Here is a 27,254-nt window from a genome sequence, read left to right as displayed (position 1 = left end):
CTCCCCGTAGAGCTATGTCAGAGACGCCCATGAGAACGGGCAGCTCTGGCACCTCTTTAGCTCCAGGGAGTCCCAGGGGTCACCTGTGGCCCTGGGCCACCAGCAGGAGACCAATGGGGTGGACACCAGGGGACGGAGGGGAAAGCCGGTGGGAAGAGGCAGACTGCCGGCAGAGGCGGGGAGAGGATCTTGTGTAGCTCCTGTTTGCAACCCTCCCTTCCACTGAGCCCAGGACAGCCCAGGACAGCCAGCCATCGAGTGTGAAGGGTGGGACGTGCTCTTCCTGAGAAAGGGGGTGGAGGAGGGGGAATCCGGAAGCAGGAGGGGAGTGGGGGAGTCTCAGTGGGGCAGCCTGAGGGACCCTTTCCCAAGCAATGCTGTGAATCGCCCTCCCCTGAGCATCCTACGCCATCTCCAGGGACGACTGTGTGGTTGGCCTTTGGTGTGAGAGGGTTGTCTGGCGGACCCCACGCTCCATGCTCAGCCAGGGTGGGTACGGAGGGAAGAGGGGGCAGGGGAGGACAAAGAGAGGAGGGAAGACAGACAGTAAACTCAGGAAAGAGAGAGTCAGAAAGAGGGCAGGAGAGAGAATGAGGGGGAGATGAGGGAGGGAGGGAGAGAGGGGCAGGGGAGGGGGTGAGGGAGAAGGTGGGGGAAATGGAGCGAGAATAGAGAGAGATAAAGGGGGTCCAGGGGTGGGGGTGAGGTTGGAGAGCAGAGGCCCTTCCAGAACCTTCCCTCCCCCATCCCATCCCCAACCAGAGCAAAGAAGGTGAAGGCAAGCCCGAGGAGCACCCCTGGCTTCTGCCACTGTGCCCCTCCCATCCCCTAGGGACCCCTGACCCCTCACCCTGGAAGGCCACGGGCTGCACGGAGAGCACGAAGGGGTCATAGTAGCTGTGCAGGCCCTTCTTCCAGACCACCGCCATGATGGCGCCCGATGCCAGGACCTCCACCACGGGCTCCTGGCGACTGCAGCCATAGACCCTGGTGGGACAGAGAAAGGTGGCGAGGGGGGAGGCGGGGGTCTGAGACGGGCATCAGGGAGGGCAGCAGGTTTCCGGGAGGAGCAGAGGAGGAAGGATTGGCAGCCTATACATCTGGGTCTTCGGCTAGTCTGCTGTGTGTCCTCAGGCAGGTGTCCGACCGTCTCTGGCCCAGGGGGCTGAATGGAGGCCCTGTAAGGGTCAGGCCAGCTCCTCAGGGGAGAGAAGCCAAGAGGTTACCCAGACTTCTGGAGCTTACAATTCGACTGTGATGGCTCATTCCAGTCCCATAGCACCCCTCCACCCCCTCAGAATCCCTGTGACCCCTGAGTGCCCAGTAGGCAGACCAGACTGGCACTATACCTGCTGGCTGGCCACACCTGACCCCTGGCCCTGTTCTGGGCTGGAATAGAGAGAAGACAGTTGTGCGGTCTGGTGATCCCTTGGGCACCCCAGGATTCTACCCAGAGCTTGCCATGGGGGAGGCAGAGAGGAAATAGCAGTATCTTAGAATTCTAGACTCTTAGAGGAACGTCAGCCCTGAAAAGGCTTTTCAGAGATTGTCAAGGTCAACCGCTTGGTTTCCAGGTGGGGAAACCCAGGATCACGAACGTGCCAAGGCCCCACCCTGGGTCCACAGCAGAGACAGACCCACGCTAGGCACTGCCTGTGACGGCGCCTGGCGCCCCTGCTCTGTCCATGCCCATGGTCGGCCCATCTCAGGTGGGGTGCTCCTGGCTTCCCTCTCCCTCACTCTTTGCCAACATCTGCCAAACTTCCCCTTGCCTCCGACAGAATTCTCTGGAGCCCTTGCTAATCGGTAGACCAATTCCCAGAAAGCTAATAACCCTGCTTCCCCCGGAGGGGGCATGCCAACATCCAGCTGCAAGGTACTGCCTGGCCGGGGCGCCGGCCCTGGAGCTCTGGCCTTGACCGGTGGGAGTGGGCGGCCATGTGGGGGGCTGCAGGCACCCAGGGAAGTGCGAGAAATCCAAGCACAGCCTCAAAAACACCACCCACAGCAGCCCTGGCAACCCTGGCCGCTGTGGAGGGAAGACTGAGCAATCCCAGGAATTTCCCCAGGAGGGTCCTGGTGCCCCAGGGTCCTGGGAAGGGGCATTTCCCCTGGCCTCCGCCTGCCCAGGCACTGGTCCCTACTTCCTCGTCCTCCTGCTTTGACCACCGCTGGCTTGATCTCACTGCCGGGGGGCGGGGGGAGGGGTCCACCCTCCGGTACCAGGCCCTCCCCGCCTCCACTGCTCCTTTCCTCCAGGAGGTGGGAGGTAAAATATTCGGATTAAGAGGGACCTGAGGTCGCCTTTAATGGTTGCTTTTTTTTTTTTTTTTTTTTTTTCTTTTTGCGGTATGCGGGCCTCTCACTGTTGTGGCCTCTCCCGTTGCGGAGCACAGGCTCCGGACGCGCAGGCCCAGAGGCCATGGCTCACGGGCCCAGCCGCTCCGCGGCATATGGGATCCTCCCAGACCGGGGCACGAACTCGTATCCCCTGCATCGGCAGGCGGACTCTCAACCACTGCGCCACCAGGGAGGCCCAAATGGTTGCTTTTAATATTAGGGATTTCTTTTATTTACTTAGCAGCTGAGCCCTTGTTGTAACTAAAACAAGGTGAAAGTTGGTGGAGGCCCCACCAGCTCCCCCCACCCTCCAACCCCGCCCCCCCGTCTTCCCATTACCACCGAAGTCCCCCCTTCATGGTCTGGGGTGCAAGTCTGAGGACCTCCCCAGTCTTGTCTGACCCATCATTTTACACCTTCTCCAAGGGTCTGAGACGGAGTGAACCACTTGGTGCCACAGTGAGTAGGGACAGAGCTGAGTCGGCAGTCAGGTCCCCTCTGCAACAGCAGGATGCGGGGGGCACTTGGAGAAGCCCCAGGGAAAGCGCTGAAGCGTCCCCACCCTCATCAGGCCTGGAAATGAGCTGTGTCTGGCTTCTCTGTGCTCCCCAGAGCCCTCCAGGAACCCAGCCCACGTACATGCCAGATTGCGGTCAGCACGTGGCAGGGCGGGGAGGGCTGCAGATGAGAGCGCAGCCTCAGACCCTGGAGAGTCAGAGAGGCCCCCGGGGAGAGGGCCGGGGAGAACCTTCACCCAGCTCACCCTTCAGGACTGCCCTTGATCTTGAACATGCAGGTCCCACCCCCCATCCCAAAAGCTGGAAGCTGGGTGCCTGAGAAAGACAGAGAAGGCAGTAGCCCGGGGCCCCGGGTGTCCCCTGACCTCCTACAGACCTACGCCCCTCTCCCACCCCGTGGGGGGGGTGATCAGGCTCCTGGAGGCCAAGGCCATTTCCAGCCCCTTCATGGTCTCCCCACGGCCCACCACCTGCCCGCCTTCTGCATTCCATGTCATATCCTAAAGCCCTTCTCCTCTGCTCAAGAACTTTCTGTTAGTTCCTCACTTAGCAAGTATTAAAGTTCAGATTGCTCCCGGCATTCCATGCCCTCCGTGACTCAGCCCCAACTCGACTATATATAATGATAGTAGTAATGGATAGCAGTTACTGGATGTTAATGGATACATTTAATGTATAGTAATAATGGACAGCATTGCTGTGTGTGAGGAGCCTGGCCCAGCAGGTCTGATTTAAATCCTTGCAATAACCCTGCACGGTAGGCATGGCTGTGCACCCATTTTACAGGTGAGGAAACTGAGGCACAGAGAGGCAAAGTAACTTGGCTTAGGGCACACTGCTAGAAAGCAGTAGAGTATGGTTGGAAGTCTGGGGCTGCCAGACTCCGGAGCATTCTAACAAGATCACATCGCCTCCCAGAGCTGACCTTAGGGGTCATCTAGTATACCTGTTTTGTTACAAGTGGGGAAACTGAGGCTGGGGGAGGGGAAGGGGATTGCTCACAGCACATAACCATTTCCAGTCTCCTCTCACCATCTCCCTCTGGGCTGGCCTCACTCTCTACCGGATACCAAATACCAGGGCCTGGGGTCACACAGCCCCTTGTCTCAGAACACTGGGTGTGGCTTTGACCCCACACCGTCACCCCCTTCCCAGCCTTCCCCCCACTGCCCTCCCAGGGACTCACGAGGTGATAAGCCTCCTCTCGAGGGGCCCAGCCACATCATACATGGCCAGCCGGTCCCGGCAGTCAGCCAGCATCCACTCGAGCCGGAGTTTGAGCATGAGATCCTCGGGGCCCTGCAGGTGCCACAGGCAGCTGGAGGCCAGGGGGTCGGGCCCCTTCAGCCGGAGGACCTGGCCCTGGCCCACGTAGCTGTAGCGGTAGCAGCCTGGAGTGGGGAGAGGGACAGGCCCCCTGACCCCTGTTAGCTGGGAGGAGAGACCCGCAGTGGGCCCAGCCCTGTCAGGTCCTCACCCAAGCAGGGGTGGGGCGGGGAGAGCAGCTGGATGGAGATCAGCCCAGATATGTTATATCCCAGCTTTCTGTTTCCCTACTGCTCCCATCCCCAGCCTCCTCAACCATGCACTCATTCATTGGTTCATTCATTCGTTCCCTTAGCACTCACTGAGCTCTCCATGCCAGGCGAGTGCCAGAGAAAGGTCCCGTCACTTCCCGGGAGCAACAAGAGCAGCAGGGAAAGATGCAGGCACTGGGCGGAATGGCTCGGAAGTGAGGGCTCCCAGGGAAGTCCTGGGAGGTCACAGAGTGAGAAAAGGGCTGCAGGCCAGGGCGGACAGGGGACTTTGAGTCAGGAGGGCAAGTGGGAGGAGGGAGGCAGGACCCAGATCACGCCCGGGAGAGAAGCCGTTTCCTCCTGCGGCCGTGGGAGCCATGGAAGGTTAGGCAGGGCTGGGACACGGTCAGGCTTGGATCACAGACTCCTCTGGCTACTGGTAGCAAAGCTGAGGAGGCCGGGAGACCAGTGGGATGGCCAAGCAATAAGGGGAGCGTGCTGAGGGCGTCATTTCAGGTGGAGAGAAGGGAGTGTGTTCCAGTGGGGCTGGGAGGCAGCCCAGGGAGAGGAAGTGAGCTCAAGCTAGTATGCTGCCATAAGCATGTGGTTTAAACCTCATCATGAGCCTGTGAAGCAGGGAGGATGGGTGCTCTGCCAGGAAGCAGAAGGATTCGGGAGTAAGCCCCGGATGTGAGGGGGCAGCCTGGTATGCGGGGAGTCCTGACTCTGCATGGTCATCCCGGCACCACCTCTTATCAGCTGTGTGACTCTGGGCCAGTCACTCAGCCACCTGAGTTCTGTCAGATGGACACAGTACTAACCCCTGTCCCACCTCCTTCTCTGTGTGGTCCTGAGGACCAGGAAGGGAATGGAGGTGAATGAACAGGCAGGCTTTGCTCTGATACTGCTGCCTCTTGCTCGACCCCCTCTTCCCTGGCCTCTGACATCTGCAAGGGGAAGGGTCAGGACCCCTGGGGAAAGGTGCCCGGCTGTTCCTAGGAGTTTATATTCTTTAAATCTTGCTCCAAGCTGATGCTTTGCTTTTGCCATTTTAATAATTACTTTTTTTTTTTTTTTTTTTTTTGGCGGTACGCGGGCCTCTCACTGCTGTGGCCTCTCCCGTTGCGGAGCACAGGCTCCGGACGCGCAGGTTCAGCGGCCATGGCTCACGGGCCCAGCCGCTCCGCGGCATGTGGGATCTTCCCGGACCGGGGCACGAACCCGTGTCCGCTGCATCGGCAGGCGGACTCTCAACCACTGCGCCACCAGGGAAGCCCAATAATTACTTTTTTTGTGAAGCAAATTAAGTGGAGAGGGATGTGCTGGTCTCTGTTGATAATCACAAACATCTTTGGGAGAAAGTAAATGGAACTGTCTTCTGTGTTCTCCTCACCCGGCCTTTGCTCATGCTCTTCCCTCTGCCCAGAGTGCCCCTTCCCTGCTGGACCTGACAGATTCCTACCTATCCCCCAATCCTGAGTCTGTTGCCCCCTCCTCCATGAAGGCTTCCAGGACCCCCCGGTCAGGAGCAACTCCTTCCTCCCTCTAGAAGCACATCCCTTCCTCTGCTTTGGGTCACAGCCCCCAGGGTCCACCTCTGTCCCCAGGGCAGAACGATTCCCTTTCTGCACTGCCTCCAGGACCTCTATTCTAACCCTGGCACTTGGTGATGTGAGATTCTGTTTATGTGTCTGTCTCCCTCATGGGGCTCAGAGCTCCTCCGAGGGCAGGGGTGAGGACACGGTCAGCTGGTGTCTTCAGAGCAGGCATGGGGCCTGGCATGGACAAACTGCCCCAAAAGCCCATTTAGAGGACTTGAATTGTCATCCTTGCCCCATTAGGCATTGCGCTCCAGGAGGGCGGGGGCTCTGGACATGCACTGAACTAAGTAAGGATCATTATAAAGCAACTGCCAGAAACTTGGGGACACGTGGACACCCAGCACAGGCAAGGGCAATGGAAAGGCCCATTCCAGACCAAGGGTCAGAGCAACATGGACACCAATGCAGTGTTAGATGATAGACAGACGATAGATAAGCACAAGATCTGCTTCTTGTGCTCTCCTTTGGACACAAGGAGGGAACATCCTACTGGTCCCTTCATCAGTGAGTTAAATAAATCTTTGACATGTGCTCATATCTTTGTATGAGAATCATGACTTTCAGTATTTGAAAAGTGTCCTTTGACTCCATCACCTCCATTCACCAAGGAAACAAGCATGTGACCAGCCACATGGGAGGAGAGGAAGGTCAGAAAAGGTATAACCAGGATTTCAACTCTGCCTCCCGAGGTAGTCTAGGAAGAATCTGGGAATTTTGGAACTCATGCTCAGAGCCACAGGGTACAGTAGCCTAGGTGACACCCTGCACAAGTGCAGGAGTCTCCAGACACACAGACCATAATGTGGGCAGTGCTCCCTGGTGTTGTGCAGCATGGTGGCCCTGCTGGTGCTTTGCTTCCCAGGGTTCAGTGGGAAGACTGGAGCCCCTTGGAGAAAAGCAAGGTGACTCTAGCAATAGGGCATGGGGGCGGGGTGGGAGGAGAGGGCACATTAGCCTGGCTGGCTGAGAAAGGGAAGGAAAAGTTGGAGGGAGTATCCTTGAATGTGACAGAAATATCTCCCAAAGACCAAGTTTTAAAGCCAAAGTGATTGATATACCTCGAATCGGCAAGATTATTTTCTACCGTCAGTGGAAATGGTAGATTGTGGGCAAATGGAATTCCAAGATAGAAAAGTAGGGTCACATTGATGTGCAAATAAATCTGCTACTCGCTCACACCCCCCACACGCAACACACACACACTTTTGTACAAGACACACACACACACACGTGTTCACATGTGCACAACACCTCCTCCCCTCCCCCCCACACGCCCCCAGTCTTGCTCAGGACCCATCACTGAGGCCACCATGGTGCCCCCTGGGTAACCCCAGACCATGCCCCCTGCACCCATAGAAGCCATGTAGACCCCTGACACTCAACCAAACCAAGGAAAACACCAACTCAAAAGGAAAGTGGGGAGGAAAAACCAAAGTCGCATACCCAGCGTGGAATTCAGGGCAACTATGTCTTTCACACTGGCTTCTGTTAAAAGGAAATGAACAAACAAATAAACAGAGATCAAAAATAAATAGATAAAATGAACTACAAAATAAAAATAGAAGAGACTATCAGAGCCAGCCTGTCTGACATTGACCCTGACTGCCCACCCTCCCCCATGCCCTGCCCCTCAGTCCTGGCTCCTGGCCACTCCGTGGGGGGCCCATCCCCAAGAGCATCCCAGCCCTGGCGGCAGCCTTCTCAGGCCTTGCCAGACCGTCCCACGTTCCCCGTCCCCAGTACTGACCCAGGATCACCAGGCCCTCGGGGTCCACCTCATACTCGGCCCTGTAGGGAGCAGGGGCCGAGCTGTTGGCCGTGGACAGCAGCTCCTTCACCAGCAGGGCCCGCACCACCTCGGGGCTCAGCATCGGCTGGCGGTGCTCGGGGATTTGGAGGATGAACCAGAAGAAACAGGTGAGCGGTCCCTCCCTGATGCGGCAGCAGTGAGAGGGGCTGGGGGCGGAGCCTGGAGTTTGGGCCCCGCCCAGCACCTTGCTCCTGATGGGAGCTGGGGGAGGACACCAACCGCGGCTCATGAGCATTGAGCGCTTACTACTTGCCAGGCTCTGCTCTCCACTATCACTTGGAAGCCTCCTAACAACCTCTGAGGGAGGGGCTCTCAACAGCCCCATTTCACAGATGAGAAAACTGAGGCACGAGAGGTTAGGTTGTGTGCCGTGGACCCTGTCATAAGTGAATGGGACAGCTGCCTACCACTCCTCCATGTCCTCACCTGATACCCATCAGGCCGCTGCTAAGGGCGCCACAGCCACTGTCTAGGGTAATCCCTACCACACCATTGTGCCTATTCTCCAGATGAGAAAGCCAAGCTGGGTGAAGGGAGGTCACACGTAGGAAGCCAAGTTTCCTCTCCGTGCCTCAGTTTCCCCATTTTAAAACATGAAGCCATTGCCTCAGAAGCCTACAGTGTCTTTCATTCTTTGAGTCTAAGGTTCTAGCAGGGGCCAGTCGTGGGGCCCAGGTGACTCACCCAAAGGAGTAGACGGAGCTAGAGTTGTAGTAAGTACCCAGGCAGGTGCTGGCAATGAGCTCCTTGAGCTAAAAGGAGGGGAAACAAGCAGAGCCCCCTGGTGACCCTCTGTAGAAACCCCCTCCTGCCCTGGGATGCCCTTTGTCCCTCCCAGCAGCCCTGCTTGACAGAGGAGCAGAGAGGCTTGCCCGTAGTCACATGGTGGTCAGTGACCACGCCGGGAAACAAACCTCATTCCATCTTTTTACCCCTCCCCCTACACCCGGGCACTGCCCCTGACACCTCCACGTCTACCAGCTCTGACCTCAGTCAGACCACCAGTGCCCTCTCCCCCTCATCAAAAGTCACTCCTCGACTCTGAGAAGCCCCACTAGGCTCCCGAGTCCCTTCCTCAGCCCCCGCCACCAGCCACGGGAGCTCAGCTGGTTGGTCTTTGCACGTGTTCAGTGTCAGTACCACTGGCAGGGTGGAACGGCAGGGCTGTGGGTTCTTACAGCACTCTGAACGGCATAGAGGTAATGTCCACACTCTCCTCTCTCATTTCAACCCCACGACAGCCCTACAGACGGGCACTGTTGTTATCACTCCACTTTACACGAAAGGAAAGAGAGCCTTGGGTGGGTCTCCCAGAAGCGGGTCCTGAGGCAGGTGGTTTATTTGGAGGTGATTCCAAGGAACACCAGTGGGGAAGACAGATGGGCAGGGAGGCAGCCGTTCACGGCTGTGCAGGTGCCGGCCAGAGCTGTGGCAACTGAGGTGCCATCCAACAGGGACCTCTGAGAGACTGCGGGGGGATCTGCAGAACTGCTCCCACCAAGGGCCAAGGGAGCCGGGGTATTTATCCACCTTCTCCATCTCTCACGTCTGAGGGTTGCTGCTGGGAATAACTCCTCAGCACTTCCAGCCCGCCCTTCAGGGTGCTGCTGTCCTGCGGCCTAAGAGTGGCAGGTGCTGGCCATGGGAGACCATCCCCAGTGAAGTAAGCCATTGCCCGGCAAGAGAGGGTGTGTGTGTGGGTCCGGGCAGCATCCCTGCACTGCCCTAATTTCCTAAGGTCATGCTTCTACTAAGTGGCACAATCAGGATTTAGTCCAAGTGAATTTGACCCCAGAGCTCACTAACTTTCCCACCACCCTACACCACCTCCTTTCCATTGTGCCTGGAACAGGGCTCTGATCCCAGTGAGTGTTCTGGATGGACTAACCCACTGGCTTGACGTGATCAGACCCCTCCCCTCTCCCTTCTTGTCCCCACCATCCTTCCCTCCCATCCCCGCAATCCTTCCTACCATCGTCTGAGCTTTGGTGGTTTCACTGCGGAAGGCACTGGACTCCCGGCGGGCAAGGTCCTGGGAGAAGTGGCGATTGAGCACGCGGAGGCTGCCTGAGTACACCTGGCTGACCGTCACCTCTGCCTTGTACCCTACCCAGGAAGAAACCAGCAAAGTTAACCAAGGGAACAGATGGAGACGGCTCCTGTGAACCCCATACCTTCTTCTGAACCCCCAGCTCAGCCTCCAGCATCTTGGGCCTCCAAGGCACCACCACCATCATCATCATCTTTGTCATTGTCATTCAGAGTTTGTGTAGTGACAAACTGGCCCCACAACGCCAGGGAGGAGAGAGACCCACTGACGAATGGTGTCCCAGAGGCTCCCAGGCAGAAGCTGACACAGTGATCAGTCCAGGACATAGATGCCAAGAAACCCACATGGGCCCAGAAGGTCAAGTTCTTGGCTTAGCACCTCTGTGTTGTCCAGCGGGTTGTCCAGGTTGCACCTACTATGTGGGGTCCACTAATAAACCAAGACAGATGGGTCTCCCTGTGTGGAGCTGACAGTGGTGGGTAAGGTAGATGTTCCCCCAGTAACCATACACCCTGTGGGATTCATCCGCCAGCAGCGTCTTGAAGAAGCACAAGGTGCTATTGAGGGGGGGACATGACAAAGAAAACCTGGGCCAGGGTGACCCTCCATCTGAGATGGGAGGAGTGGAGAGTAAACTGGGAAGAGCGGAAAGAGGGACGTACCTTCAGGGCAGCAGGAATAGCATGTGCAAAGGCCCTGCGACGGAGGGATCATGGTAAAGACCAGGGCCAAAAGCCTGTTTGGCTGGAGCAATCAGATAGGGAGAGGGGTAATAAGAGACTGAAGACATCAGCAGGGCAAGATTTTGGTCTTTCCCTAATGAGCAAGGGAAACCATGAAAGGTTTGAAATCAGGGTTGACGTCATCAGATTTCCGTTTTGCAAAGATTGTTTTGGCTGATGTGAAGACAACAGATTCACAGTCCAGGGTTTATACCCCTATTCAGTCATTTATTCGTTCATTCAACAAATATTTATTGAGAACCTGCTATGTTTAGGGAGTGGCCTAGAGCACTTGGGAATATACCAGTATAACAACGACCAAAATAATAAAGAAAAAACAAACCTATCCTTCAGAGCTTGTAGTCTAACAAGAAAGACAGACAATAAACAACAAACATAGGACATAACACGTTAGAGGTGTAAGTGGCGTGGAAATCAAGGGCTGGTGTGGGCTGCAACTTGGAGGCCAGAGAAGAGGGAGATGGTATCAGCCATGTGGATGTTAATCTATGGGACGAGCATTTCAGGCAGCAGACCAGCAAGTGCAAAGGCCCTGAGGCAGGAGCTTGTCTGGATGTCTGAGGAACAGCAAGGAGAGAGCTAGGGGAGAGAAGGAGGAGGAGATGACATGGGGGAGGGGGAGGTCATGTAGGGCCTTGCAACCCTGGAACGACTTTGATTTTTGCTCTGGGTGAGACGGGAGCCCTGGGAGGCTCTAAGCAGAGAAGTTAGATGATTTGATTTGCTTTGTAAAAATATCCCTCTGCCTTTGTGTTGAGAACAGGCTCTAAGGAGGCAAGGGCAGAAGCAGAGAGACCTACAGGAGGCTCCTGCAGCCGTCGAGTGAGAGTGGTCCAGGGGAGACTGGGCCAGGCTGCGCAGTGAAGAGGGAGAGAAGTGATTGGAGTCAGGGTATATTTTGGGGTTAGAGAGGACCAGGTTTGCTGGTGGCAAATTGGGGCTGGGGAGTAAAAGAAAGAGAGCAGTTAGGGGAGCAACGGGAAGGATGGAATGACCACCACCTGGGATGTTCCCTCCATTTTTTTTTTCAATTTTAAAGGATTTTCTTAGGTCACAACTGATGATATCCTAAAGTTATATACCATTTTCTCAACATCTCGAACTTCCAAAAATCTTATATATAAACACACATTGCCTCTGAAACATGGAAAATCAATAGTTCAATATCATTTTATATTAACAACTGGTAAACATCAATTAAAAATGAAAGCCCCTTTAAAATATACTCAAAAGGTAGCCTGACAATTCACAAGAGAGTTAACTGTCAGTGGAGTCTGAGATGCACTTAGACATCCTGGAGGAGGGGCAGGCCCCGGTGATACAGTGGCGCTCAAGGGAGAGGCCCAGACTGGAAATGAAAATTTGGGAATCTTCAGGGAATAAGGGAATGTCGGGGTCGGGGGGGTGGGGGAGCAGAGAGGAGGAGGGTGCCTCCACCAGGAAAGGACATGGAGGAGAAGCCACCATGAGCTGAGGGAAAAGAAAGTGTGGGCGCCCTGGAAGCCAAGTAAGGACAACGCGTCAAGGAGGAGGCAGGGAGGCACCCGGTCACGTGCTGCCGATGGGACAAATACAACGAGGACTGACCACCGGATTCTGCAACGTGAGGACTGGTGACCCCGACAAGCACTGTTGGAGTTTCAGGGGTGAGGGGCAGGGAGTCAGATCGGAAAGGGTGCCCAAAAGAGGCGTGGAACGGGAGGCCGAAGCGTTTTCAAACAACAGGGATTTGCTGCAAAGGGGAGCAGAGAAATGGCTGTGTGTGTGTGTGTGTGTGTGTGTGTGCAGGCATGAGAAAGATTCGGTACAGGAGCAATGAGAAGCGCTGTACAGTGACGGATGATGCCACCGGAGGAGAGAGGGGACATGGCTGGAGCCCGGCCACCACGAGGACAAAGGGAGTGGGATCTGGGCTGGGAGGACAGCTGACTTTAGATGGGGCAGGGCTGGTTCACACGTGGGGATGGGCGGAGAGCACGTGGGTACAGCTGGGAGGACATCTATGGGGCTTCTCTTCGGAGTGGTTCCGTTTTCTCATTGAAGCAGGGGGCAAAGTGGGTGGGGGGTGAGGGAGGTTTGAGAAGAAAGCATAACACTGTGGCCCAGGAGAGCAGGAGAAGGAAAAGACCAGGGAGATACAGCTGGGCCGCATGAAGGGCCCCACTACAGGGCTCCAAGTGGACCAGCCCAGGGCCCCCCGGCCTTGGGAAGCTGGCCCCCACCCTCTCCTCTCCTGGGCCACCTTCTGGGTCAGGCTGCCACTGAACCAGTCATTCGCTCCTTCAGGCTTATCCTGTTCCAGTGTAATAGGCCTCTTGTCCAGCTCCCCTTCCAGACCAGACATGGCGTGTCTCTGATCCATCTCCTCGCCCAGTGCCCGGTACCCGGAGCACAGCCTGGCCCAGCGCGGGAGGAATCGTTCACATATCTCCTAAAGTGCCTCCTCTGTCCTCACCTGTCTGGGGAAGGGGTTGGCTTCCCCCAGTGGAGGCTTTGGGGCACTCACCCCCTGGGTCCTCAGCCCCACGGAGCACCCACCCCCAGGGGGGTGATTCACTCTAGGAGTGTAATCAGGAGAAATCAGACTCTGAGAAGAAAGACAATTGGCAGGTGAGTTCCTGGCCCTCCAGCCTGACTCTCTATGGTTTCCCCTGAAGACTAATTATCCCGCAGCCTAAGGAGGCCTCGGCAGCCCTGTGTTATCCGGGGCACTGACTTCCTGCCGGTGGTGAAATGCACACAGCTTCCACTCCCGGCCTGCGTTGCTCGGCTCCGAACAGAATCACAATCCATCCGGTATCACGGCAGGTGGGTCCTCATCAGACCCAGACTTCCTAACAGCTTCAACCCGGGGGTTCCAGAATACCCCCCCACCTCGACCCCCTTTAGAGCTGGGCTGAGGCTGATCTCCCCAGTGGCTGCTCCAAAATGGGTCCCCATTCCTTTCAGTGGACCTGAAATTCCACCAGGAGATGCAGTCAGTAAGAAAATGATCTAACTTTTGCAGAGGTTTAATGGGAGGTCTCTGATCACTTGGGCAAGGTGGGCTGTCCCTGCTAGGGTTCCACCGGGACCCCCTCAGCTTTCTCTGTCCTAGCACATGCCAAGCTTTATGGTGAGAGCAGAACTATCTCTACAACCTGACACAGAGCTGGCATATAGGAGGTCCTCAGTACTGAATGAATGAATAGAAGGATGGACGAATGGACCCAGAACATGGGCCAGTTGCTTCTGGGGCTCCAGGGGACTGACTGAGGGCCGTGATACCAGAGAGGGAGGGTCAAAATTCAGGACATGGGAGACGCCTGAGCCACCTGCTCTGGACATTCTTGCCCTCCCCGCCCCCGCTGCACCCACATTCCCTCTGGGTTGAATTCCACATGTGCCCATGCTGGGGTATAAAGCCATCTGCGTGCATGGACATCCCCCTGGACCCCTGAGTTCTGTGCCCCCCTCCCCTTCATTCCCATTCATGCTGGGCCCTGGAGACCCAGAGATGATAGAGCTATGGTCCCCACCCTAGAAGAGCTCCCAGGTCGGGATCCAGTGAGCAGACGCACTAATTGGTGCCAGGCACCACCAGCACCACTGGGCCTCCTCCAGCTGAGCCAGGTGGCTCCAAGCCCCAGGGGCAACCCAGGAGGGCTGCAGGCAAGGGGAGGCAATGTTTACACCCCTTCAGCTTGTCACTTTACAAGAACTGGGTACTGGGAGAGCACTCCTTCCGCAGCTGCTGGGAACTGGGGGCACTAGGCCCCAGCAAGGAACTTGCTCTCCCATCTCACGGGACAGGAACGGAGACTGAGAGAAGTGCATGTCCAAGGTTGCACAGTGGTTTCTAGGCATTGCTGCGCCTGGAATCCTGATCTGTCCTGCTGTGCCCCCTCAACCACCCCAAGTCCTCCCCAGGTTACCTCTCCCAAGGGCCCCGCAGTTACCTAGGAAATACCAGAGCAGGACCCCCACTGAAGCCAACACAACCAGGGCCAGCCACAGGGGAGCCAGGCGGAGGTAGTCGCGGACTTTTCTCTTGGAGTCCTCGGGGGCCTTAAACATCCCCTCCGGCTCTGCTTCTTCGCCATCACCTCCGTCACCCTGCCCGCCAGCCGCCTGGGGGGCCTCAGCCATGGGCATCCTGGCAAGGAAACAGACCAGGGTTGGAAACAGCCTGGCATTTGCAAGGGAGCCTTTACTGAACGCCAGCCTCGCACAGAAGTAAGATGGCACCCCTGCCTTTTGGAGGAGGAGGAGGAGAATAACGCCAGGTAGCAGTAATTGAAAGTGGGCACTGAGCCAGCTCACAGAGGAGCGAAGCAGGTCTCAGAGCAACTCGCCCAGATGAACAGCTGGACCTGGTCTGGCTCCAGAATCCCTACCTTTGCATCTGCAGTCAGAGGAGAGATGGAGGTTTCACTGCCTGAACCCCACCCCACAAGGTACCCACAGATGGAACTGGGGTGCATACATGGAGTGCAAGTTTCTGTAAACCAGCTCCTCTTGCCCTCAGCTTCCCTCCCATTCGGGGGATGTTTTTTCCTTCCTTCTGTTTCCCAATAGCAAAGCTTCCACAACATCGATTCAATCCGTTCACTTTGCCCTCCCCCAGAAGCCCTGAGCCGGCTCTGTGCTGAGCCAGGGAGTGCCTTCCAAGGAGCGCTGCCCCTCTTGTCTCCCCACTGCCCCAAAGTCTCTTAGGGGCAGAGGAAGGAGAAGGAGACAAAAACTAATATTCATTTAGTGTCTGTGCAAGACATTTTACGGATATCACCCCATTTAATCCTCTGGTCACCAGGATGTGGGGACCATTGTCCCCATGCTCTTCCTCAGCCCACTCTGTGTAGACACTTTACATGTATTATCTTGCTTAACCTCCAAAAGCCTTTCAAGGTTCTGCACCCATTGGACAGATGAGGAAACTAAGACCCAGAATGTTTTAGCAACAACTCAGTCCAGGGGTTTCCTAGCCTCATTTTCCCAATGTGATTTGAATGTCTGGCATTGACAACCAGCCCATTTTGCAGATGGAAAAACTGAAGCCCAGAGAGGCTAAGCCACTCGCCAAAGATCACACAGCAGGTAAGTGGGGGTCGAGCCCAGCTGTCTGACTCCCTTCTCTTTCCACTACTCTGGGCTACTTCCTGTAAATGAGCTGTTAATTAACAAATCATGATGAAATAATAACTGAATGCCACCCTGGTCATTGCCCCAGACCAGTGGCTGTGTCTCTAGACCCCCAGACAAGCTTCTGAGTGCTATTTGGCTTCTCTGGCAGGTTTTCCCACAGTCCAGAGAAGGTCCTTCACTTGCCCACCCACCAGCAGAGCAAGTGGGAAATTAGCCTCCTCTTACCATATCCCAAAAGGCCACTGCGGCTTTAAAATACATCCCCAGGTGTGTGTGGGTGGGTGGGCGGGGTGTCCTTTGCTTTGGGTCTTGGATTTTCACACAGAGGGTTTCTGAAAACGGGGATCTTTTGTGATGCTCAAAGGTTCTCAGTCAAGGATCTCTGGCTCCAGCCACAGGGATCTCCTGAGTGTCCCCCATGGGTGCAAGGAAGGGAGGTGACTGCTGGTGATTCTCACCTGGGTATAAGACTCCCCTCCACCCCAACCAGAGGACATCTGGACATCTGTATCAGGCCCTGCTGGCTTTCACGGGGCCAGGGCCATGGATGGGAAGGGTCCTGCAATGGGTGGGGCAGCCCCTCCATCCCCGCCCACTGCCTGGAGTGTCCAGGGCACCCCTGATGAAACTGGCTGTCCCTCATGAGCTGACTGGGTGGCTAGAGCCGGGAGAGCCCAGTGACGGGCCGGCTTCTGCCCTCTCACAGCCCCAGGTCCACTCCCTCTGCCAGAGAGGCACATCCCTATTTTACTCTGAGTCTGGATCACCAAGGAGATACTGGGGACTCGGGGAGCACAGAGGTGATCACAGATGACATTTATTTGAATTGTTTCCCGTGCTTTATACGCACTGTCTCATGTAAGCCTTCCACAGACCTGGGGGAGGGGGGAATAGGTTCTCTTATTATCCCCATTTTACAGATGAGAAAGTTGAGGCACAGAGAGATTGAGCAACTTGGTCGAGATCTCACAGTTGGTTAGCGGCAGAGCCATGCTGCAAACGCAAGCGGTTTGTCTCCAGAATAACGCCTTGACCACTCTGCTGTACTGCCTCACAGGGTACGAGGGGAAACTGAGGCTCAGAGAAGGTCATACGTCCATTAGAGGAGGCACCTAGGGGAGCAGTCCCAGGTAGGAGGCTCAGTACGCCTCACCCTTCCTCTCCCCATCCCCCAAGCCAGGCTTTCTTTCACTCCATGGATTTTGCCTCCCTCATAAATGGTTCTCACATCCATCTGGGAGAACTCTGAGTATCACAGAAGATCCCATTTTGAGAAAACCCAAGATTAGACACAGCCCAAATTGGTGGGGGGGCCATACACCTGGGGTTCCCATTGCCTCCCACCTGGACTCCTGGGGCAGCCTCCAACTGCTTTCCTGCCTCCCAGATCCTCCTCCAGCCCCTCCTCCACGTTGTCACCAGAGAGCTCTCCCTGCCCACCTCCAGCCATTCACCTGCTCAGAACCCCTCAAGGTTCCCAGCGACCTCCAAACCCCTTGCCGTGGCAACCAAGACCCTCCATGGCCAGGCTGCTGCCCTCGTCCCTGGAGCTTTACCTTCCGTCACGCACATCACCCTGCAGGTCCACAAAATGCACCTTTGTACAGACACACCCTCTGCCTAAAGGACGGTGGGACCCTTAAAGGCCAGCTCCAAGGCCACCTGCCCAGCGATGGGCTCTGGGCCCTGGAGAGTAAGCCACCTCCTCCCCTAGGCAGCCCTTGGTCAGATCAACAATCTGACTGGCTTTTGGCTTCGTTTCTCTCCCCCACAAAAAAAGGCGGGCCTGTGTCTTATTCACCTCTGGATCCCCATAGAACCCAGCACAGGGCCTGCCACCTGAACAAATCCTCCGGGAAAGGGTGGATGAGTAGAAAGTAACCTTTAAAAACTGAATTAAAATGGAAAAAAATACAATTAGAAAAAATAAAAAAGAAAGAATGGGTGAGTAGAGCCCCCAGGGCTCCAGACTCCCAGTGCAGTGCTCTCTCCTACATCTTGGTGCCTTCAGAGGCAAGGGCATGGAAGACGGTGCTGGTCTCTGGTGTCCTAGATTCAGTCACCAGACCCCTCCATTTATATTGAGCACCTGCTTGGTGCCAGGCTCTGTGATGGGCACAGGGGTCACACTGGTGAATATAAGAGACCTCACTCCCATCCTCTTGGGGCTGATAGCCCAGCAGGAGGTGGACAGTTGTGACAACTGACAGTTGTGAAGATGACCTGTCTCTTATTCTTATTATATAATGGTTGCCCCATTGTTTTGAGGATCTAGTCACCAGAAAAGTCTGTGCCTCTACCTTCCAACTAACCCCAGAACCCAACCTCTTCTTGACACCTCAGTGGCTCCCACCATCATCCAGGTCAATATCATCTGTCGCCTTGACTCCTAAACTAGCCAGTGGTCTGGCCACCCTCACTAGCCAATTCCCACATGACCACCAGAAGGGTGTTCACCACGTGCCCTGCTCACATGCCCCGCCTAGAACAGAGCCCAAAGCCCTCATCACAGTCCACCAGGGACTCCGTGATATGGCCCTTGTGCATCTTTCTGTCCTCTCCCTCCTTCTACCGTAGCCACACCCAGCTCCTGACCGTCAACAGATGGAGTACAGGTCGCCTCAGGGCTTTGTCGCTTGCTGTTCCCTCTGCCAGAAATGCTTTTCCTTCAGTCTTGCCTCATGACCTGCTCATTTACCTCCTTCAAGTCTTTGCTCAAATGTTACCTCTTCAGTGAGACCTGCCCTGACCACTCCCCTCTCTCTGCTACATTTTTCTTTATCGCTCTTTTTAAGACTAAAATGGCAGAATATGCTTCTGTGTCCTTGGTCTGTGTCCTCCCTGGCTGGAAGCTGCACCAGAGCAGGGGCTTTATTCTGTTTGCCCTGTGTGTCCTGCCCTGAGAGCAGAGAGCAGTTCCTTCCTGCTGGGCCAGGGTGCTGGGTGCACGTGTGGCCTGGCCAAGTTTTTCTGCCTCCTCCCCTTTCCCGCTCTTCCCTTGCTGCACCCCAGCTACACTGGACTTCTCAGTGATTGATTCTAAAAATGAAGATGGTAGAAACCTTTAACAGATCTAGGGCTCTTAGGCTGCGCTGGGTGAAGAGCATCACACAATTGTTTCTTGAACCCTGAAAGTTCTTGCTTACCACCTGCTTTCTTCCTTCTGCCTGGGCTGCCCACCTCCTGACCTGGTCCCTTCACACCTCAGCTCAGCTCTCACTTCCTCCTGCCAGCCCTCCCAGAGTGCCTCTGGAGGGGTGGCTGCTCCTCTGAAGCATCCTGGGCCACCCCCATCAATGCACAGCTCATCTTGGGGGTATTCTTTCTGTCCCCCATGTCCCCCTGAAGGTGAGCGCCTGGAGGGAGGGACTGGGTGTACCCCCAATTTCCACAGGGGCCTGAGGCTTCTCGCCTGATCCAAGAACCTGGACCCCAGCCTGGCACCTGCTCCTCAGCCCCTCCTGCCCTTCTGACCATTGGCGGGTCCTCGGTCTGCCCACAGGAGGCTGAGCTCACTGGGGCAGAGCCGTTCCTCCTCCCGCGTGCCAGCCTGTGCTGGCTGTCGCCACAGCTGAATTCCATTTCAACCTCCAGCAGCCTTGCTGTCTCTACTTAATGGCTGGGGAAACTGAGGTACAGAGAGAGAAAAGGACGTACTCGAGGTCACTCAACCAGAGTAAGGCAGAGCAGAGTGAGGTGGAGCTGGGATTCTTATCTAGGACCTACCAGGGAGGCCGTTCGGGCCTAGAGTCAATCCCTACCATGAGCTGCTTTGACTCTGAGTCCCCAGGCGTGGGGGGAATGGGTGAAAGTCCCTTCCATACACAAACTCATAAACTCACACACAGATGTACACAGATGGGAACACGCTGAAGTACACGCACAGCTATCTGTGACATACAAACTGCTAGATGCACGCTTGCACACACACACACACACACACACACACACAACCGCATTCACCTCTGAGCCTGCCCCCTGTATAGTGTAGTGTCGGGGGGCTCTGGGCCTGTCTCCCATACCGGAAAGCCCAGGTGGGGTACCTGCGTATGGAGGGGGCAGCTTGTCCAGCCCAGAAACAGGGTGGGGTGCTCAGACTGGCAGACCAGGCCTCTCCCCTGCCCCGTCCCTGCCCCAGAGTCCACCAGCCCCAGCTGAGCCCCAGGCGTCCCAGCCCCCGGAACCTGCAGCCCCTCCACTGCCCCGTGCCTGTCCGTACATCTGGCCTCCAACCTCAGCTCTATGGACCCCTCGCCTTCTGCTCACTGGGTCACTCTTTGGCCCGTGAGGCCCAGCAGACCAGGCCTCGGAGCAGGGCAGTTGGCTTAAGCCTCAGGGAGCCAGGCCTGGCTCTCCGGGTACACGCTGTCACCGGGTCATTCATAGATCCTGGTCCCCTGGCCTGGAGGTCCCCGCTTACCTTTGGGAGTGGCAGGTGGGTGTCGGGCCTGCCGCACGCAGACCTCAGAGCCTCTGTTTGTCCAGACCAAGGTCTCCCCACCCCCTACCCAGCCAGCCTGGGCTGGATCAATGGCCCACAGCCATGGCCGGGGTGTCTGGCCCTTGTCCCCTGTGGCCTGTGGCCCCAAGCTCCACAGGCCTCCCGTTGGGCTGGGGACAGCACTGTGACTGAGCACGTAAACAGGCCGGAGGCAGGAGGCAGGCAGTGCCCCGCCCTGCCTCGCCCCGCCCCGTGGGCACCCTGGAGGCTGGTGGGCAGGTGCAGGAGATCTGAGCTCTCCCCCGAGGCCTGTTGCCTGGTGACATTCCTGCCTGGTTACAGCCCCTGGTCCCCTAGAGCATGAGGTGGGGTGACCAAGGACGGGCTGTGCGGGGGCCCGTGCAGGGTGGGCAGGGGCTCACGCGGGTCTCCTTACCTGGACAGGTGAGACCAGAGGAGCCAGTGGCTCCGAGAGAGGCAAGGAGGCTGGGCCCCTGTGCTCTGGGGACGGGAGGAGAGAAAAATGGAGTTGGGGTGGCTTTGGTGCTATTTTCTGTTTAGCTGGAAATTAGTTGAATTTCTACTTGATTCTAGACAGCTGTGCTGTCCATTTTGGTGGCCTCTGGCCACATGCAGCTCTTGAGCCCCTGGGATGCGGCCAGTCTGAACTGAGACGTGCCACATGGGCAAGATCTATACCAGGTTTCGAAGACTGAGTGCAAAGAATGTAATATAAGCTCAAGGAGCATTTTTTATGTTGATCACATGTTGAAATGATAACACGTTAGCTGTATAGGGTTAATAAAATATATTATTGAAATTCATTTCACCTGCTTATTTTTACATTTTTTAATGTGACTTCAAGAACATTGGATACTTCAATAAAGTTTTAAAAAAATATCACATTTGACCAAAACAGAACACTGGGATCACAAGTGTGGTATTGAACGGAGCCGCAGCAGAGATGGTGGGTTTAGACATGACCGTGCTCAAAAGCACGTGTTGGGAACCAGGGTTTTCTGGGTGTGTACAGACTGGTGGCCACCTCCAGGCAAGGGAATGGCTGGGCTCAGGCTCAGGCAGGGGGCACACTGAGAGGCTGGGTGGGGAACACCTTAGAGATTCTGGGGGGGTAAACACCTTCCCTCTCTTCTCCTACCCCTTAGCCCTGCCCAGGGCCTAACCCTGACCTGAGACCACGGACCCCAGCCCTGCCCCCACTCCATCACCCCCGCCCTGGACAATTTTCCCTACTCCCTCCAGTCTCCCCTCCTCTCAGGCCCTGGCCCCGCGCCCCTGCAAACGTTCCAAGGGACGGATGCTTAGGATGGGAGCAAGGAGCATTGGGGGGCAGGTAGAGACACCCACAAGCCTTGCCTCTGTCCCCCTCCAAAGCGGCCCAGGCCCCCGGACCAGGCAGGCTGGTAGCTGGACAGTCTTTGAAAAGCAGAAGATCTTGTGCAATCGTGTCCTCTGTACTTATCTGCCGCCCAGCCATCGATTGGCCACAGCCTGGGGGGGAAGGGCTGACATGGGGGTGGGCAGCAAAGGGTTAAGGGAGGCATTTGAAAGCAGGGGCAAGGGTGCCAACTCCCCAGTTGCTCAGAGAGCCGTGGGTGGAGACTGCCACTGAGACAGGCTGCCCTCTGTCAACGGGGCAACCATATGGCCTGGAGACTCTTTTCCCTGAGGCAGCGGGACACGGTCACAAACAGGGGATGAAGGCCTTTCTGCTCCCTGGGAATCTGCATTTCACACTAACACTGGGTCCTCTTGGTCTGCAGGGACAGGGGAACCACCTGGAGGCCTGACCGGTGAGGCTTGGAGGCCACAGGGCACAGCAGGCTGACCCAGCAGGACAGGGAGAGACAGGCTTAAGCATGTGCACCACACTCGGGCGACAAGGGTCCAGCTGGGGGCTGGAGAACAGAGGACCTGGCCCGAATCTCAGTTCTTCCACCTGCTGTGACCTGGCAAGACACATCACCTCCCCAAGCTGCCATCTTGTCACCTGTGGAACAGGGATGATAAAGCTGGGTTGTGGAAGGCAGAAAGATGGAACTGGATGTGAATGGCAGGCGCTGTGCCTGGCATGCGGGAGGCCCTTAAAAAACATTAGCTGCCGTTCTTTCAATCCAAGCTTAGGGTGGAGTCAGGGGCAGGAGCAGGCAGCTACACCCTCCCTCACCCTCCAGGTCCTGGCGGGTGCTGTGAGGGGGGCTCACTATGGACCAGGCATTGTGCCCAGCACTTCTTGCATTATATCATTTACTTCTCACAACCACCCTTTTGTCGATACCATTTTTAGCCCCAATTTGCAGAAACTGAGGAGGCCCTGGTGAAATTTGAACTCATGACTCCTGGTTTATTAATCATGCAAATGTATTAAGCACTTACAAAGTGTCAGGCTGTGCTGGGTACTGGGGACAGGGACATGAAGGAGACACGTCTGACATCTGCTCAACAGAGCTGGATGTTATGGAAAAGTCCTTGGTTGGAAAGGAAGACAGTTGGACATTAGCATCCCCCTTCATAAGACATTCTGAAGATGAGTTGACACTCCAAGAGGGAGGCCAGGGGGTGGCAAGTCACAACCCTGACCTCAGCCCTGGGTGCCTCCCAGCGGGATGGGTGCCTCCCAGAGGGATGGTTGTTGCCTGCCTTCCTGCTAGTCCAGAGAAGATGCTTGTGATGTGTTGACCTCCCCACCAATTCATATATGGAAGCCCCAGTACCTCTGGATATGACCTTATTTACAAATAGGGTTGTCACACATGTAATTAGTTAAGATGAAGTCACACTGGAGAAGGGTGGGTCCCTAATGCAATATGATTCATGCCCTTATGAAAAGGGGAAATTTGGAGACAGACACACACACACAGAGAATTCCACGTGAACATGAGGGCAGAGATCAAGATTATATTTCTACTGGCCAAGGCGAGACAAAGATCGCCAGCAAACTAGCAGAAAGTAGGGAAGAGCCATGGAATGGATTCTTCTTCACAGCCCCCAGAAAGAATCAACCCTGCGAACTGCCCTGATCTTGGACTTCTCACCCCCAGAACCGTGAGACATTACATTGCCATTGTTTAAGCTGCTCAGTTTTGGGAATTTCCTAGCGGTCCAGTGGTTAGGATTCCGTGCTTCCACTGCAGGGGGCATGGGTTGGGGAACTAAGATCCCGCATGCCACGAGGCCAAAAAAGCTGCCTAGTCTGGGTATTTTGTTACACAGCCCAGGCAAACTAACACAAGGTGCTGGTAAAATGCCATGGCAACTCTGTTTGTGCTGTGTGAACACACCAAGTGCTCACAGGTGGCCACCAAAGAGGCGGAAGAGACAAATATCTGCATTTTTAGCGGTGTCTTGAGCTCAGTCATGGTGGAGGAGGCTGGGGAAGCTGACCTTGTCTGAACTCAGGAAAGCCCCGCAGAGAGCACCCCAACAGCCCAGATGCAGCTCGCGTCACAACGTGTCTCTGAAATTATCTCCCCCTGCTCTCTCCACCCCTAGACTGTGAGGCCCGTGAAGACAAAGAGGTCGTCTGTCTGGTCCCCTGCTGGATGCCAGCCGAGAACACTGCCTAGCACGCAGGACAAACAAACATTTGTTGAGTGAACAAATACCAGTTCCTGTCTACTCCATTGATAACACAGTATTTTGAGCTCTGGGCCCCCGGTTGGGCCCTTCACAGCGATGCCTCAGGTCCAGGCTTGGGAGTGTGACTAGGTGTCTCAGCAGAGGAAGAGACCAAGGTTCTGAGAGGAGAGGTTGGCTTGCCCCAGGATGCACCGCCCAGGGCGGGTGGAGCTGGTCTTTTTGATGGGAAGTGTATCGGTTTCCTAGGCTGCTGTAACAAATTACCATAAACTGGGTGGTCTAAAACAACAGGAATCTCTTCTCTCACAATTCAGGAGGGGAGGCCAAAATCAAATGTCTGTCCGTTCTCTCTCTGAGGGAAGAAAGAATCCTCCCTTGCCTCTTCCTAGCTTCTGTTATTGCCAGCAATCCTTGGCGTTTCTTGGCTTGGAGAAGCATCCTTCCAATCTCTGACTTTATTGTCATGTGGCAGCTTTCCTGTGTGTCTGTGTCTCTGGGTCCAAATTTCCCTCTTCAGATATGGACACCAGTCATAGAGGATTTAGGGCCCCCTCTAATCCAGGATGACCTCATCTTCACTGGCTTGCATCTGCGAAGACCGTGTGTCCAAACAAGGTCACGTTCACAGGTTCCCGGTGGACATGGGTTCTGGGGACACTGAGGTGATGACAGGGGTGATGGTACTGTTCCAGGGGGATCAGGCTGGGGGACAGCGGGAGAGCTCCCCTTCTGGTCCTGCCCTGGAGAAGGTTCTCAGCCAGCTGAGACTCCTCCGAAACCCTCTGAGGAAGCACAGAGCTCACAGCCCTGGGGCTGCGGTGAGGGGTGAGGGGTGGGCTCCGGGTGCCCCTGCCAGACGCCGTCTAGACAGTGTCTGGGAAAACGAAGCTCTTCTAGGCCCCGAGACAGAGTAGTTGTTTCCTAGGACTGTCCTAACACGGTACCACCAACGGGGTGGCTGAGAACAACAGAAATTCATTCTCTCACGGTTCTGGAGGCTACAAGTCCAAGATCAAGGTGCTGGCAGGAACACGCTCTCTCCCAAGGCTCTAAGGGAGGACCTTCCTGACTCTTCCAGCTGTGGTGGCTGCTGGCCTCCTTGGTGTTGCTTTGGGTTGTGGCCACGTAACTTCAACCTCTGCCTCCTTTACTGCATGGGCTTCTCCCTGTGTGTCTTTCTCAGTGTCTCTTCTCTTCCTGCAAGGACACTGGTCATATTGGATCAGGGCACACGCTAGTGACCTCATCTAGTCACAACGGCAAAGCTCCTTGTATCCAAATAAGGTCACATCCAGAGCTACTGGGGCTTGGGATTTCCACATATCTTTCGGGGGACACAGTTCAGCCTGTTACAGACAGGATGAGAGGGTGGGAGCCAGCTGCTTAGTGACAATGTTGTGGGCTGCTGTTCCAAAGGTCCGAGTCACCCTGAGTCCTCAAGTCACTTCCGAAGCCTAGTCTCTCTCTACACCTGAGCTCCTACCCTCCTCGCCCTTCTCCTACACAGACACAGGTGCAACCTCTGGAGACTCCGTGTGGCTGGGAGGAAAGGAAACCCCGTGAGCTGCACACACCTTTCCCGTTGTCTTGACCAAGCCTTCAGAGGCTGCCCTCCAGGGACCCTCTGTCACCTCTGTCCACTCACTTGCTCCTTCTCTAAACAGGTGTCAAGCAACTACGCATTGCCAGCCTGTGTGGGCCCCAAGGCCATGGAAACAAACAAGGCTCAGTGTCTGCCCTTGAGGGATGCAGCCCAGCCCCGGGGGACACAGACAGTGGGACACACGGCAGACACTCTGTCATCACAGCAGCAGATGGAGGACAGGGTCCTCGGTAGACTTAGGGATGCTCCTTAATGCTTCAAGGAAGGAGAATCCATCAGGATGGGCTACCATCGATTCAAATGGGAGACCTCTCAGGAGTCACCGCCTCGGTGGCCTGAGTTCCCTCACCTGCAGAAGGATTCAAGGTCCTAAGGGCCTCCGGGACCCTTACAGAGGCTAAGACTCTGTGACTTTATGCTACTGCTAACCAGACACAGGGCTGGCCTCGTCCCCTAAGAAGAAAAATGGTACCATTTACCCCATTTTACGGGTGAGAAAGTGGGGCTCAGAAAGCAATTGTCATTTGCTCTTGGTCACACAGCCAGGACTCCCTGACTTCATAGCCCTCTGATGTCATCCCCTCTGGGTGTGTGTCCCTCCCTCCTTGCCACCCCTCCCCTCCTGGCCCTCCCAGCCCTCCTGGGCCCTGGCCTCTGGCCTCTGTCTGCTGGGGGAGAACTCACAGGCCCCTGGCCTGCCCTCTCGCTGCTTTCCCAGCAGGCAGTCAGGGGAGTGGTTTCTGATCAGGGGTTTGAGGTTTGAGAGGCGCTGCCTCAAGCCAGGCCGCTGGGGACCCAGAATGGAAACTCTTCATGTGTCATTCAGCCTGGCCTCCTCCACTGTGGGGTCCCCGCAGGAGGGGTTCCAGGCAGGGGGTTGTGGGGAACTATCCAAGGTCATGTGGCAAGGCTGCGGCATGGGTGGGGCTGGAACCCAAATCACCAGGTTCCCAGTCCTGTGCTCTTTCCTGCACTCTGTCCAAAACTAAACATTTAAAAATAAAGTCAAGGGCTTCCCTGGTGGCGCAGTGGTTGAGAATCTGCCTACTAATGCAGGGGACACGGGTTTGAGCCCTGGTCTGGGAGGTTCCAACATGCAGCGGAGCAATTAGGCCCGTGAGCCACAACTACTGAGCCTGTGCATCTGGAACCTGTGCTCCGCAACAAGAGAGGCCGCGATAGTGAGAGGCCCGCGCACTGCGATGAAGAGTGGCCCCCGCTTGCCACAACTAGAGAAAGCCCTCGCACAGAAACGAAGACCCAACACAGCAAAAATAAATAAATAAGTTAATAAACTCCTACCCCCAACATCTTTAAAAAAGTAATAATAAAGACGAAGGGCAATATCATTACTGAACATGCATGTCCTTATGTGGAGAATTAACAAAAAGTTCCAAGGCACACAGAATTCCAATTATATATATTTTATATATATATATATTTATATGTATATATTTTTCTGTGTGTGTGTGTGTGTGTATATATATATATATATATATTTTTTTTTTTTTTTTTTTTTTTTTTTTTTTTGCCTCAAATGTTGTTGCAGCCGGAGCTCCTCCCTACAGGCCGTTGAGTTTGAGGGTCCGGACCTTGCTCTCCAAGGAGCCCCTTTCCTGCTGCCCTTCAGAGGCAGCCCCAGCACTGGCTCCAGCCTCAGACGGTGCCTCTCTTCTCCTGATACTCCGTGTCATCAGGGCAGCTGTTCGTGTTCGTGGGGCTGTGTGAGGTCCTAATGCCTGTGGGCTCTGTCCCTTTGGCCATCCACGCTGGTTTCTGATTTCTATGCGAGTCCAAGTTCTTGGAACCTCTATGTAACTGCCCCTCCCTCCCTTCCTTTCTTCTTTCCTCCCTCCCCTCACCCCTTCACAGTCTACACATTCACTCAGTGAACAGCCTGTGGCAGG

General features: G+C 55.6%; 1 protein-coding gene across 2 annotated transcripts in view; it reads right to left on the bottom strand.

Moving 5' to 3' along the window:
- TMPRSS6 (transmembrane serine protease 6) overlaps positions 1-20,304 on the bottom strand; it is a 36,908-nt gene extending 16,604 nt beyond the window's left edge. For both annotated transcript variants that reach the window (XM_081249059.1, XM_081249058.1), the window contains exons 1-8: positions 20,124-20,304; positions 14,518-14,714; positions 9,759-9,892; positions 8,471-8,538; positions 7,724-7,908; positions 7,420-7,461; positions 4,045-4,249; positions 851-987 (exon numbers count right to left, since the gene is read on the bottom strand). In XM_081249059.1, coding sequence (XP_081105185.1) covers positions 851-987; positions 4,045-4,249; positions 7,420-7,461; positions 7,724-7,908; positions 8,471-8,538; positions 9,759-9,892; positions 14,518-14,713 — 967 coding nt within the window. In that variant the 5' untranslated portion in view covers position 14,714; positions 20,124-20,304. The remainder of the gene's footprint in view (positions 1-850; positions 988-4,044; positions 4,250-7,419; positions 7,462-7,723; positions 7,909-8,470; positions 8,539-9,758; positions 9,893-14,517; positions 14,715-20,123) is intronic.
- Positions 20,305-27,254: the final 6,950 nt, after the last annotated feature.

This window comes from Mesoplodon bidens (assembly GCF_964165515.1).
Source record: "Mesoplodon bidens genome assembly, chromosome: 11".
In the NCBI taxonomy this organism is placed as follows: Eukaryota; Metazoa; Chordata; class Mammalia; order Artiodactyla; family Ziphiidae; genus Mesoplodon; species Mesoplodon bidens.
Note: the sequence above shows the minus strand (reverse complement) of the source record. Positions and strands in the feature narration are given on the sequence as shown.